This window comes from Equus caballus, chromosome 5 (genome assembly GCF_041296265.1).
Source record: "Equus caballus isolate H_3958 breed thoroughbred chromosome 5, TB-T2T, whole genome shotgun sequence".
Classification (NCBI taxonomy): domain Eukaryota; kingdom Metazoa; phylum Chordata; class Mammalia; order Perissodactyla; family Equidae; genus Equus; species Equus caballus.
The window spans coordinates 1,188,792-1,201,313 of record NC_091688.1 but is presented as its reverse complement, the minus strand read 5'-3'; the positions used below and the strand labels follow the sequence as shown (position 1 = coordinate 1,201,313).

Sequence of the window (12,522 nt, the reverse complement as noted above, 5' to 3'; positions counted from 1 at the left end):
CTCTCAGCCCCTCACTCCCCAGCAGGTCGTGGAAAAGGACACGGAAGCCTAAGGACTAGGACAGAACCCGGGAGCCTGGCCCACCCCCCTCAGCTCCCTTGGCCTCCCGAGTCAAACAGGGAGACACGGGAGGGGGAATAGACTGCCTCTCTGCCGCCTCTCTGACCCTTCCCCCTCTGCTTCCAGGGCGGCCCGGCGGGGCGTGGCCATGAACGAGCAGGCCCAGCCACGGAGGAGGGAGAGCTGCACCCAGGAGGGCGAGAAGTGATGCCCAGCCGTCCCTGCATAGAAGGACTGCCCTGGGAGGGTGGCTCCCCAGGCGCTGGCCTGGCTGCTGACCCTCAGCCTGCAAACCGCTAAGAGCAGGACTCCAGACTCCTCTTGTGGATGTTCCCCCGCCCTGTGGCTCCACCATGAGGCTCTTCGTGGCCCCCCTCTTGCTGGCTTGGGTGGCCGGTGCCACCGCCGCTGTGCCCGTGGTGCCCTGGCGTGTGCCCTGCCCCCCTCAGTGTGCCTGCCAGATCCGGCCCTGGTATACGCCCCGCTCATCGTACCGTGAGGCCACCACCGTGGACTGCAATGACCTGTTCCTGACGGCTGTGCCCCCGGCGCTGCCTGTGGGCACGCAGACCCTGCTCCTGCAGAGCAACAGCATCGTCCGCGTGGACCAGAGTGAGCTCGCCTACCTGGCCAACCTCACAGAGCTGGACCTGTCCCAGAACAGCTTTTCTGATGCCCGGGACTGTGATCTCCGTGCCCTGCCCCAGCTGCTGAGCCTGCACCTGGAGGAGAACCAGCTGAGCCGGCTGGAGGACCACAGCTTTGCAGGGCTGGCCAGCCTGCAGGAGCTCTATCTCAACCACAACCAGCTGTACCGCATTGCCCCCAGGGCCTTCGCTGGCCTCAGCAACCTGCTGCGGCTGCACCTCAACTCCAACCTGCTGAGGGCTGTGGACAGCCGCTGGTTCGAGATGCTGCCCAACCTGGAGATCCTGATGATTGGCGGCAACAAGGTGGACGCCATCCTGGACATGAACTTCCGGCCGCTGGCCAACCTGCGCAGCCTGGTGCTAGCAGGCATGAGCCTGCAGGAGATCTCCGACTACGCCCTGGAGGGGCTGCAGAGCCTGGAGAGCCTCTCCTTCTACGACAACCAGCTGGCCCGGGTGCCCAGGCGGGCACTGGAACAGGTGCCGGGGCTCAAGTTCCTCGACCTGAACAAGAACCCGCTCCAGCGGGTGGGGCCGGGGGACTTTGCCAACATGCTGCACCTCAAGGAGCTTGGGCTGAACAACATGGAGGAGCTGGTTTCCATTGACAAGTTTGCCCTGGTCAACCTGCCCGAGCTGACCAAGCTGGATATCACCAACAACCCCCGGCTGTCCTTCATCCACCCCCGCGCCTTCCACCACCTGCCCCAGATGGAGACCCTCATGCTCAACAACAACGCTCTCAGTGCCTTGCACCAGCAGACAGTGGAGTCCCTGCCCAACCTGCAGGAGGTGGGTCTCCATGGCAACCCCATCCGCTGTGACTGTGTCATCCGCTGGGCCAATGCCACCGGCACCCATGTCCGCTTCATCGAGCCGCAGTCCACCCTGTGTGCTGAGCCGCCAGACCTCCAGCGCCTCCCGGTCCGTGAGGTGCCCTTCCGGGAGATGACGGACCGCTGCCTGCCCCTCATCTCCCCCCGCAGCTTCCCCTCCAGCCTCCAGGTGGTCAGTGGAGAGAGCCTGATGCTGCACTGCCGGGCACTGGCTGAACCGGAACCCGAGATCTACTGGGTCACTCCAGCTGGGGTTCGACTGACGGCTGCCCGTGCAGGCCGGAAGTACCGGGTATACCCGGAGGGGACCCTGGAGCTGCGGAGGGTGACCGCAGAGGAGGCAGGGCTGTACACCTGTGTGGCCCAGAACCTGGTGGGGGCTGACACTAAGACGGTCAGTGTAGTTGTTGGCCGGGCTCCCCTGCAGCCAGGCAGGGGCAAGGGATGGAGGCTGGAGCTCCGAGTGCAGGAGACCCACCCTTATCACATCTTGCTAGCTTGGGTTCCCCCACCCAACACAGTCTCCACCAACCTCACCTGGTCCAGCACCTCCTCCCTCCGGGGCCAGGGGGCCACTGCTCTGGCTCGCCTGCCACGGGGCACCCACAGCTACAACATCACTCGCCTCCATCAGGCCACGGAGTACTGGGCCTGCTTGCAAGTGGCCTTTGCTGATGCCCACACCCAGTTGGCATGTGTATGGACCAGGACTAAAGAGGCCGCTCCTTGCCACAGAGCCTTAGGGGACCGACCTGGGCTCATAGCCATCCTGGCTCTCGCTGTCCTCCTGCTGGCAGCTGGGCTAGCAGCCCACCTTGGCACTGGCCAGCCCAGGCAGGGCGTCAGGGGGCGGCCTCTCCTTCCAGCCTGGGCTTTCTGGGGCTGGAGTGCCCCCTCAGTCCGGGTGGTGTCTGCACCTCTTGTCCTACCCTGGAATCCAGGGAGGAGGCTGTCCCGGTCCTCCGAAGGGGAGACCCTGTCACCACCATTATTGCAAAATTCCTGAAGCTCAGCCTGTTCTCAGCAGTAGAGAAATAACTAGGACTACTTTTTACCTAAAGGGAAGCAGTCTGAGCCAGATGCCCTGCCAGGAGAGTGACATGGACCCATGTGCTTGAGGCCTGGCAGCTGGACCAAGACAGATGGGGCTTCGTGGCCTCAAGGGGTGCTCCTGCATCCTGAGGAGCCCCTCCAAGGGTGAGGAAGGACTCTGCCTTGAGCCTTCCGCCTCCCCGGTGGTCTACGTGCCCAGAGGCTCCTGGGCTCCGCCTGGCTGTCCCCTGCCCGTGTCCCCGGCCCTTGGCCCCCAGGATGCGCCCTCCTCTCCTCTTTCTTTGTACAGTCTCAGCTGCTTGCTCTTTCCCCGCCTGGGCAAGGGCTGAAGGAGGCCTCCCCTCCCCACCTCGTGGGACGGCTCCCAGAGTGGATCCCCAGCCGGATCTGAAGGACATCTGGGGAGACGCGCCTGCGAAGGCAGCCCGGTGGTCGGCACTCTGAGCTTGGCTTTCTGCAGGCAATTTTGTACCTTTGTGGAGAAATGTGTCACCTCCCCCCAATCCAGTTCACTCTTTTCTCCTGTTTTGTAAAAAATAAAAATAAATAAGAACAACAATGATAAGGGGGGAAAGGAAACAAAAGGAAAATAAGCCTTTGAGTACTGCGTATAACTGAAGTGCTTTCTGCTCTGGAATCTCTTCAAAGCCCAGAGGCGACAGAGGGAGCCAGGGGGTGGAGGAGGAGGTGGGGGGGGGGGGGGGGCACAGTTCTTTTTAGGTTTGGACTCTGGCCTGCCAGGTGCCTCTGGGCCTGCTCCCTGGAGAGACTGACAAGAGAGGTAGGAAGCATAGGAGGCAAGGAGGGGGGTGGGAGAGGACAATGGAGAAAACCCAGAGATGGAGAGAGTGGAAATTTCCATCACCAAACATCGTGGCCCCTTCTCTTTCTCTGATAAGCAGTTAACATGCTGGTGCATGGGACGCAAGTCCCAGCCTGTTTCTAATTGAACAGACCCGAGAGGCAGAGTCATGCCGAGAACTGTAAATCATCGAGACAGCAAGCACTTTGGCTCACCGGGCAGATGGGGCAGTGGGGTGACAGAGGACAGGGGAGGGGAGAGCTGTGAGACAAGGAGATTGTTGCGTTTATCTTCCTGGTTCACTTTAGTATAATTTGCAGTGAGCCTGGTTTCTTTTGCAGTATTTCTTTTTGAAAAACCAGATTGACTTCTTAGGACCAAATGGAAGAGGATCGTCGTTGGAAAGATAAGAGAGCCAAGGGGAAGGGACTCTCGTGTGCGGTCAAGGGGGCAGCTCCAAGGCAGAGGCCGGTGGGCCGCAGCCCTTGTTTCTGAGCTGGGCTGGGAAAGCCGTGAGTCTCCTGAGACTGGAGTGTGCGCACAGGAGCCGGAGGAGCCCGGAGCTGCAGATGCACTGGGCAGGCTTGCATTGGAAGCCAGCTCTAAGCCGCTGTGGAGGCTGCAGATGTGTACACAGGCGGAAGTGAGACCATCAGCCCCACGGAAACTAGAAGGAGAACACTCACCCCAAGGCAGGGGTACCGCTCCTCACCATGAGCGTGAGCGCAGCGAGAGCAGGGTTCCCATGTCAGAATCCCCCGAGGGCTTGCTAACACAGACAAAGCCGGTCTAGGTCTGGGCGGAAACTGTGAACCTGCATTTCTGATGAGTTTTCAAGGGAAGCTGATGCTGCTGTTCTGGGGACCACACTTTGAGAACCACGGAGCTCAGCTTGCAGTGCCGAGTGTTTCCCGCCTTCTGCTCCAGGCCCCGGCTTCTCGGCAGATGGCGGTACAGGTATGGCCCAGGACAGAGTTAGGGAAGGGGCTGGAGGATGGCCCCTCAGCTCTCCCCACCCTGGGGGCCGCCCGCCACGCTGAGGTCAGCAGGCTCCGTTCACACGTGCTCTTTCCCATGGCTGAGTGTGTGTTCTTTAGGGAGAAGCTGGGAAGCCGAGGCAGGACGCTCTCCCTTCCTTCCTGCACCTGTGGTGATGCTCCTAGCGCCTCAGTGCTCTTTCCTGTGAGCTGTGGGATCATCACCGCCACATCCTGGGCAGCCCGCCAGCTGACTGGGGCTGGCCTGTGGGATCTAGCCTGTTTCCATCCGTGAGGGTTGGACCCGTCCTCTGTGATGCAGGAGCCCTGTGGGGAAGAGGTGGGGCAGAGCCCGTGCTGATCATGGAAAACGGGAGTCAGAAATCGTTGCCTCTCTTTTCTTCTAGAGGATGAGCAGTCGCTGCCTCTCCTGACGGCCTGCATGGCACAGAGATTCAAGGAGCCGTTCCCTTCAGTAAGAGCCCAGAGCCCTGTGAAGGCCTCAGAGCCCTGCGGCCACCACCTCCCCCACTCCCCCCACCCTGCACCTCCTCAGCTGCCCCTGCCTCCCCTAGGCACCAGTAACCTGAAGAGTGGGCGCTGGCACGGCTCCAGGGCTCAGGGCCTTGGCTGGCTCAAATGCTTGTGACATGCCTGAGGCTGGAAGGTGGGACACCTCTGTGCTACCCTCCTTTCCCTCAGACTCCTTGGTTACAGGCAGGAAGCTGAGGGAGTGGTGGCAGCCACAAGCCGCTAGGGATAGGGTGCCATCTGGCCCCCGGTGAGAGGCTCGCTGGGCGGCTGCTACCAGGCTGGGGTCCTCAGGAACGAATGCCTTCTTCTGGGGGGAAGGGGAATTTAACCCGTCTCTCAACTGAATCCCCACATCCTGAACGTGTCAGCCACCACAGAGAAGTCAGTGAGCTGGGGAGAGGGAGGGAGCGAGGGGCCTCCTTTCTCCCCCAGAGAGATGACACTGCCGGGACACAGCTGGCTGGGGAGAAGGGAGGACAGGCACTTCGTGGGTTTCCATGTCCTAGAATAGCTAGAAAGCAAGCAAATGAGAGTGAGCGGCCTCCCCCAGGACAGAGCTGGGCTCGCGGTGCAGGTGGCTCCCTCGGGGCGGGAGGACAGTGGGACCAGCCCCTTCCATCTATTAACACAGCCTAAGTGGCATTTGAAGTCTTAGCTTTCACACTAGCTGAGTGTGTGGGAAACTGAACATGCTGGGTTTAAAACAAAACAGCTATTAAGTCTGGTCTCTTCTGTACGTATGAGATTGCTTTTTTAACCCTAAATAGAAAGCAATATTTATTTCTGTTTAAATTTTAAGTTGTTACAGAGGGCTTGTCATTTTCATCTATCGAGATGATTCCAAAACCCAGCCCAGTGCTGAGCGTATTACTTTCCCTCCCTAGTGTGAGCCCCTGCAGGATTCTACACTGACCTCCACGTCCTCACCCACGGTTCAGACGGACTGTGGGGCAAACCGGGGCCAGGACACACTCTGGCTCACCACAGCAGCCTTCCCGGCAGCCTGACACAGGACCAGCACCAACATGTCTGGTGTGGCCACTCGGCCAACTCCAAATCACTTGAATGTACAATCTGGCTGCCCACATTTCTCATTCTCCCGCGAGGCGGGCTCTGGGAAGCTGTGCCGAAACAGGAGAGAGTGAGTCCGTGGCATTCCTAGGAGCAATCAGTCTAGTCTCCGCATCACAGACGTACATGAGGTTGGCGGATCTAGTGTAGGGTGACCAATTAGAGCTGTCCTGGCCTTAGCACTGAGGGAGCTCTCTGTCCTGGGCACACTGGAATGGTTGGGCACCCTAGCCTAGAGACCTAGAGACTTCTTAATGTGTCTCCAGCATCTTCCTTCTTCCCTTTCTCCTCCTTCCCTCCCAGTCAACACGTATTTAATGAACATGACTATGTGGTTGGCACAGTTCTAGGAACTGGGGTTGCAGATAAAAATCCCTGAATCCATAAACGTTGCGTTTTAGTGAGGGGAGACAGCTGGTGAGCAGGACCAGTGAGTAAGAATGTGTGGTGTGTTGGATGGGAGTGAGCACTGTGAGAAAAAGCCAGTCAGGAAAGAGGGTGAGCGGGAGTGTGGGGCCCATGGAGAAGCCGACATCTGAGCAAAGACGTGGGGGAGGGAACCAAGCAGGTATTGTGGGGGAGGGACAGAGTGATCCAAGCAGAGAACAGCAAGGGCGAAGGCCAAGAGCAAGGAGGCTGGCGCGCGGGAGCGCGAGAGGGGGACGGGAGTAACCATGACACCCGAGGGCAGAGAAGTAGCCGGGGCCGTGGCGGGCCTTGGAGGCCACTGGAAGGCCTGGGGCTTTTCCTTCCAGCACGAGGGGAGCTGCTGGAGGGTCCTGAGCAGACGTGACATGATTTGATTTAGGGTCTCCCTCTGGTTGCTAGACTGAGAACCGAGCAGGGGGTGTGGGTGCTGAGGGCAGAAGCCGAGGGGCAGGTTAGGAGGCCACTGCAGTGACCGTCACGGTTTCATCACCACTTCTAGAACTCTGCCGGGGATGGACCCTGGGAGCCCCGGTATTTTATACATCTGTCTTTCCCCCTCTTCGTGCAAACCAATGCCACATCTCCTCTTTGGCAGGCTCCTGACCCCTCTGCCTTTCCGGGTGATTCCCGGAGATCCAGGCTCCACCACCTCGTTAGCGAGTTCAGTCAGCGCCCCACCTCGCAGCAGACTGGGACTCCCTCCGGGTGGTGGGGAGTGGTCCTGACTGTCCCTCAAGTCCATCTCAGTTGTGTTCGTCACTCAAGCACGGCATTCCGAGGGAGTACAGCAGTGAGGGGCAGAGTCCCTGTCCTGCCCGCCCTCTGTCAGCGTTGACAAGGCAGTGGCTGTTGCAGGCATGACATCTTCCTTCCTTCTTGATGACTGCACCAAGGGAAGCCTCGCGTGCACCTCATGGGTTTCACAGGTGTCGGGTGAGCCCATCTCTGACCTTCCCAGTACGAGTCTAACCCATCCGCGCTCTCCAGGGCAGCGCCGGTGGATTGGGAGCACCTCCCTGTGCTCTGTGGAATGGTGACAATGGTCAGTTAACACTGAGCATTTCCCACATGCTAGCCACTCTCGGAGGGGTTTCACACGCACAACCTGGTTTCACTCACAGTTACCTTATAAAGTGGATACGATTATCCCCATTTTCTAGATTGATATCGGAGCTCAGAAAGGCTAAAAGACTTATCCAAGGTCACACAGCCAGTAGATGGCAGAGTCAGGACTCACGCGCTATCTGATTCCAAGGGCTCTGTCTTAACCAGCCTGCTCTACTGTATTCAAATTCATATACTTTAAAAGTATGTCAGTAGTTTTTCGAGGACATGAAAACGTCTAAAATCTGTGTGCATCAGAGAGCTCCCTGTGCAGCCACTTTTATTTTTAGATGCTGCCCTCTTTTTTTTTTTTACACTCAGGATAATTTGTGACTTTATTCTCAGGACTTCAATTTGAAAACCTAACTGTATTGTCTTGAGAATCACAGCTTACAGTTCTTCTCTCTGAATTTTTGGAGTGTGCTCTTTAGAAGTCTGCGTGTGTGGTCCCCTCATCCTTTCCTTCCTAGATACAGTGAACTCTGGAATTCCACAGAGGCTTCCTCGAGACATTCTGATCTCCCCCCTCTTCTCTGTTGACCAGGACTACGTCCGAAGCAGCCTTTGCCATGGGCTTCCTTTGCTTCTGAGCTCAGACGTGAGCTGGGCCAGTTAGGGGCTCACCAGAGGCTCAACACTGAGCTGAGCGATGCACCAAGCAAGTGTCTAGGTGGCGGGAGTCCCGTCACTACTTCACTGGGCGTGTGTCCATTTTATAGCATCGATGAGAAAACACGGTCCCCACGGCCTCCTTCTGGCCAAGCGGCCTGTCTCATTCTCATGCCACAGTGCCCTCCTGAGCCAGTCTCCTTTTATCTTCATCCCAAAGCTGGTTCTGCTTCCTGTGGCCTCCCATCGTCCTGCCGCAGTCACGAACCAGCACCCGCCCTCCGCCTCCACCACACATCCCGCATCTCTGTGCCCCTCCAGGTTCCCCTTTCTACAGTCCCAGCCAAGGAATCCAGAGTTCTCCTCTGCCTTGTGGGTAGAAATTTCCAATCGCCATATGCCCCCACCCCTACCTACAGCAGCACTGCCCACAGAGACCTGGCAGTCTTGCTCGCGCGTATCTTCAAGCCCTGAGAGCTGCTGGGGGACGTGGCAGCTCCCGTAGCAACAAGAAGACACAGGAGGCCGAGGGAGTGCTGAGGAGCTGTTCCTCATCCCCTGGCCGCCACACTCAGGGATCAGAAAGGGCCGCCGGTCAGCCTGTGAGGAGGGCAGAAGGAACCCGGGCTCCACCGTGAGGTGGGAACAGTGTGCCGTGCTGCTGGCTCATCGTTAAGCTCAGGGAATTTCCTTCCTCGCTTGCCCTGAGGAAGGACTCCATGCGCCAGGCAGCACACATATGATCGCTATCCCCATCTCACAGGGGAGGGGTCTGAGGCTGGGGAAATTTCAATAACTCACCCAAGGTCATGCAACCACTAAGGGGAGAGCTGGGCTGTGAACCCAAGTCTTCTAACTCCTGAATCCCGTGCTCTCTCCACCTCCCACACTCCCTTCTACAGAGAAAACGGAAGTGAGTGGAGCTCTCCTCTCAGGGCTGTGAGATGCTAGATGGAAATCAGGCATTAACCCCAGAGGATGAGGAGGAGGTGGTGTCACCATACTGACAGGATTGTAGGAGCTGGGTGTGTGGTGCGCAGGAGCAAGAGCCCACAGACGGATCCTAGGACTGGCCAGGGGAGCTGACCGAGGCCCAGGAGCCATGGCTGAGAAGGGTGAGCAGCGGCAGATGCATCTCTCCAGAGCTCGAAGGCCCCTGCTTGGTGAACCCCCGAGTCCGCAGCTGAACCAGCCTCAAAGGTCATCTGGTGCAGGCCCTGCCTTCTAATGGCCTCAATGTCCCCATCTCCATGCGTTTTACACGGAGGGGCGGAAGGGAGTAGCGCCCTGTCTCTCGGCTCAGGGCAGGGCTGGACTGAGTCGTGAGCAGATGGATGGCCATTCTCCTCAGGGCCCTCCACAAGAGCCAGCGGTTCAAGGATGGACTTGGGGAGTCTGTGGACCTCCGCGAATTGCTGACTAATTTTTCTGCTGATATGCATATGTGAAATTTTCTGGAGAGAGGGCACTTTAGATTTAATAAGATTCTCAAATGGGTCCAGAACCCAGAAAGACCAAGAATTCCTGCATCAGAGGGTCCGAGAGTCACACTCACAGCGGCAGAACTCGAGACTGCAGTTGGGAGTTGCCAAGGGAACAGAGCCACCCACAAGAATTCAAGAGCCTGTCAGCGAGGATTCGAGTGACGTGCACCCGTCATCTCTGCACCTGAATGGGACGCAGATTTACATATATAGACATTTCCTTTAAAACGAGGAAGATGAAATGAGTTCCCAGGGTTTTCAGAGGAGCCCCTAACCTTCGATCAAAGCTCCGAGCGTTCAGCTCCTCAAAACCTACAAGCTTCCTAGAAGTCCACTGCACCCCCCAAGTCAGCTCCATGGGTCCCCCAAACCAGAGGCCACGTTCGCGCTCACTCAGCCAGGCAACAACATCTGTCTGACCCCCATGGGCCTGGGGGGGCGCAGGTTCCCCCGAAGTGCCCTGGGAAACACAGTCTCGAGCCCTTCTCCTTTTTAATCTGGGGTAGATTAGAATCGTCCATCCTGTGCTATTTCTTCTTTATGCCCCTTCCTCAATTCCTCAACTTCTCTGACACCCCCCATCCACACACATGAGCTGCGTGTACACATGCACAGACATGTGCTTGCACAAACACACTTTGTAAATGTCATTTGCAGCTCTGTTCCAGTCCCAATTCTACATGCCATCTGCCAGAAGCCATTTTAAGCACCTAATAAAACTGTTTTAGAGCAGATCCTGGGGTGTTCTGCCCTTTGCTTCCCCAGGGCAAGAGCAGCTGGGCTCCAGATGGAGCCGCGTATCTGCACCAGGTGAAGAGAAGGAGAAAGAATCAACCCAGGCCTGGCAAGAGACCCCGGTCACCTCCCCTCAAGCAGTGTAGTGCAGCTCAGCTTTGACCACGGGGACCAGAAGTAAAAAGGGAGGGCATTCAATCTGCAAGAAGCATACGCCTGACTCAAATCCCTGCTGTGGTCCTTACTCTGCCCGAGGCCGCAGGCTAGTGACCACACCTGTCCACCTCATCTGTGATGAGGACTGCTCGTCCCCAGCTCTGGTTCTCAGCCCTCGGCATGCATCCCCTCGCCTGGAGGGTGGTCAGAACACAGTTGCTGGGCTCACCCAGAGGTTCTCATCCATGTGTCTGGGGTGAGGCTTGAGAATTTGCATTTCTAACACAAGTTCCCAAAGTGGTGCTGCTGTTGGGGACCACGGCCTGAGAAGCAGCACCCCAACTCCAGAGTTGTTGTGAGGACTAGATGAGAACACATACGCAAAGCTCGGGGCACCTGGTGAGGGTGTGGGCTTCCCCCACAGCTGTGCATCAAAATCACCTGGGGAGACTTAGAAACTCCTGACGCCCAGCCCCGCAGGCCAATTAAACCAGAGTCTCTAAGGTGAGACACAGACATTGCTACTGTTTTAAAAGCTCTCCAGGTGACTTAATCGCACAGTCAAGGCTGATAGCCGCTGTCGTAATAGTATCTTTGAAACACCCTTTCTGAGCTCCCCAGTTGCCCCTCTTTTCAGAGTTCTCCCTCTTCCTGCTTCTCCAGGGCCCATCTCCCACTCTGGTTCCCCCCGTGGGAAGGACTGTGGGGCAGCTGACCCTCGGCTTTGGCCTCCAGAATGGCCAGGTGCTGAGGACGTGAAGATGAGAGCTGGCTCCTTCATTCAGTGGCTCGTCCTCCCGGTCAGACGCTCATGCACTCCCCGGTCACCAACCAAGCTGCTGTCACTGTGTGTGTGAGGTGCTCAGGGGACACGGGATTGAGCAAAATCCTGTCCCGGCCTCAGGAGTTTGTCCCACAGCACCAAAGACGTGAAGCAATAGACTCAGATTTGGGAGAGTCGTCCAGCCCCCCTCCCACCCACCGTAGAAGTTCTCTCTACAACCACCCCTTCCTCTTGCCCCAGCTTTAAGAATTTAAGTGACAGGGAGCTCATTGCTTCCCAAGGCAGCCCATCCACAAGTTCTCCTTGTGACAGCGTTCCTCCTCAGACTGAGCTGAAACCTCGGCCCCCGCCTCCTGCTCACCAGGCCTCCCGGCTTCCGTCCTGCACAGCAGAGCACAGCTGCGTGGAGCTCCTTCCCTGGGGGCAGTGACAACCTGCAGAGTCGTGATTACCATCCACGCGGCAGAAGGGCGCACAGAGCCCTTCTTACCTGACTGTTGACTCCCCGGCTCTCCCAGGCTGTGCCAGCACACGTGAGTTAACATAACGCAAAAACGCTCCCCAGTGAACCCCACACTTTCACTCTGACCCCCTCTCAGTGGTTCTTTCCCAGTTAACCGCAGCCTCAGCCTGACCCAGCGCACGTGTCCAGGATCTTCGTCAGTCTCTGCTGACCGTGGGTGGGACTGCCACAGAAAACAACGTGATGCGAACCCGTTACAAAATGAAACTGCATATCTTGCCCCCAAAATGCAAATTTTAATGGGGTTGAGGAAATCAATGTTAGAGAAGCGTTTAACTCACCCTCAAACCCACTGGAAAAATAAGGCTCTGGAGGAGATCATGAACAACTGAAGAAGAGAAAACCCACGGGGATCGTGACACGGCAGTCACCGCACAAGCACACGATCAGATATCGGAAATCAAGAGAGGCCCATGGGACAAAGAGATTAGTGGTGACCAGAAGGGAAGGGGCCTGGGGAGTGGGCATAAGAGGTAAAGAGGCACATATATATGGGGACCGACAAATAGTAACGTGCAACTGAAATCTCACCATGTTATAAACTTGCATGACCTCAATAAAATTTAAAAAGTAAAAAAAAAAAAAAAGAGAGGCCCATGGAACATGGATGAAGCACTACAATATTTTTGCAAAGCAAAGACCCTCTTTAAAAGCTCCTGCTGCAGAAGTCAGACAAGAAAGGAGGAGTCTCCCTCCAGGAGTGTACCATTTGATG

At 57.2% G+C, this 12,522-nt stretch overlaps 1 protein-coding gene across 8 annotated transcripts in view; it reads left to right on the top strand.

Moving 5' to 3' along the window:
• LRRN2 (leucine rich repeat neuronal 2) overlaps positions 1-12,522 on the top strand; it is a 77,690-nt gene that overhangs the window by 55,443 nt on the left and 9,725 nt on the right. For 7 of the 8 annotated variants that reach the window (XM_023640253.2, XM_070266231.1, XM_070266227.1 and 4 more), the window contains one exon: positions 187-4,358. In XM_023640253.2, coding sequence (XP_023496021.1) covers positions 414-2,552 — 2,139 coding nt within the window. In that variant the 5' untranslated portion in view covers positions 187-413 and the 3' untranslated portion in view covers positions 2,553-4,358. Of the gene's footprint in view, positions 1-186; positions 4,359-12,522 lie in introns of those variants that run through there. The other variant, NM_001256956.1, reaches the window with a different exon arrangement.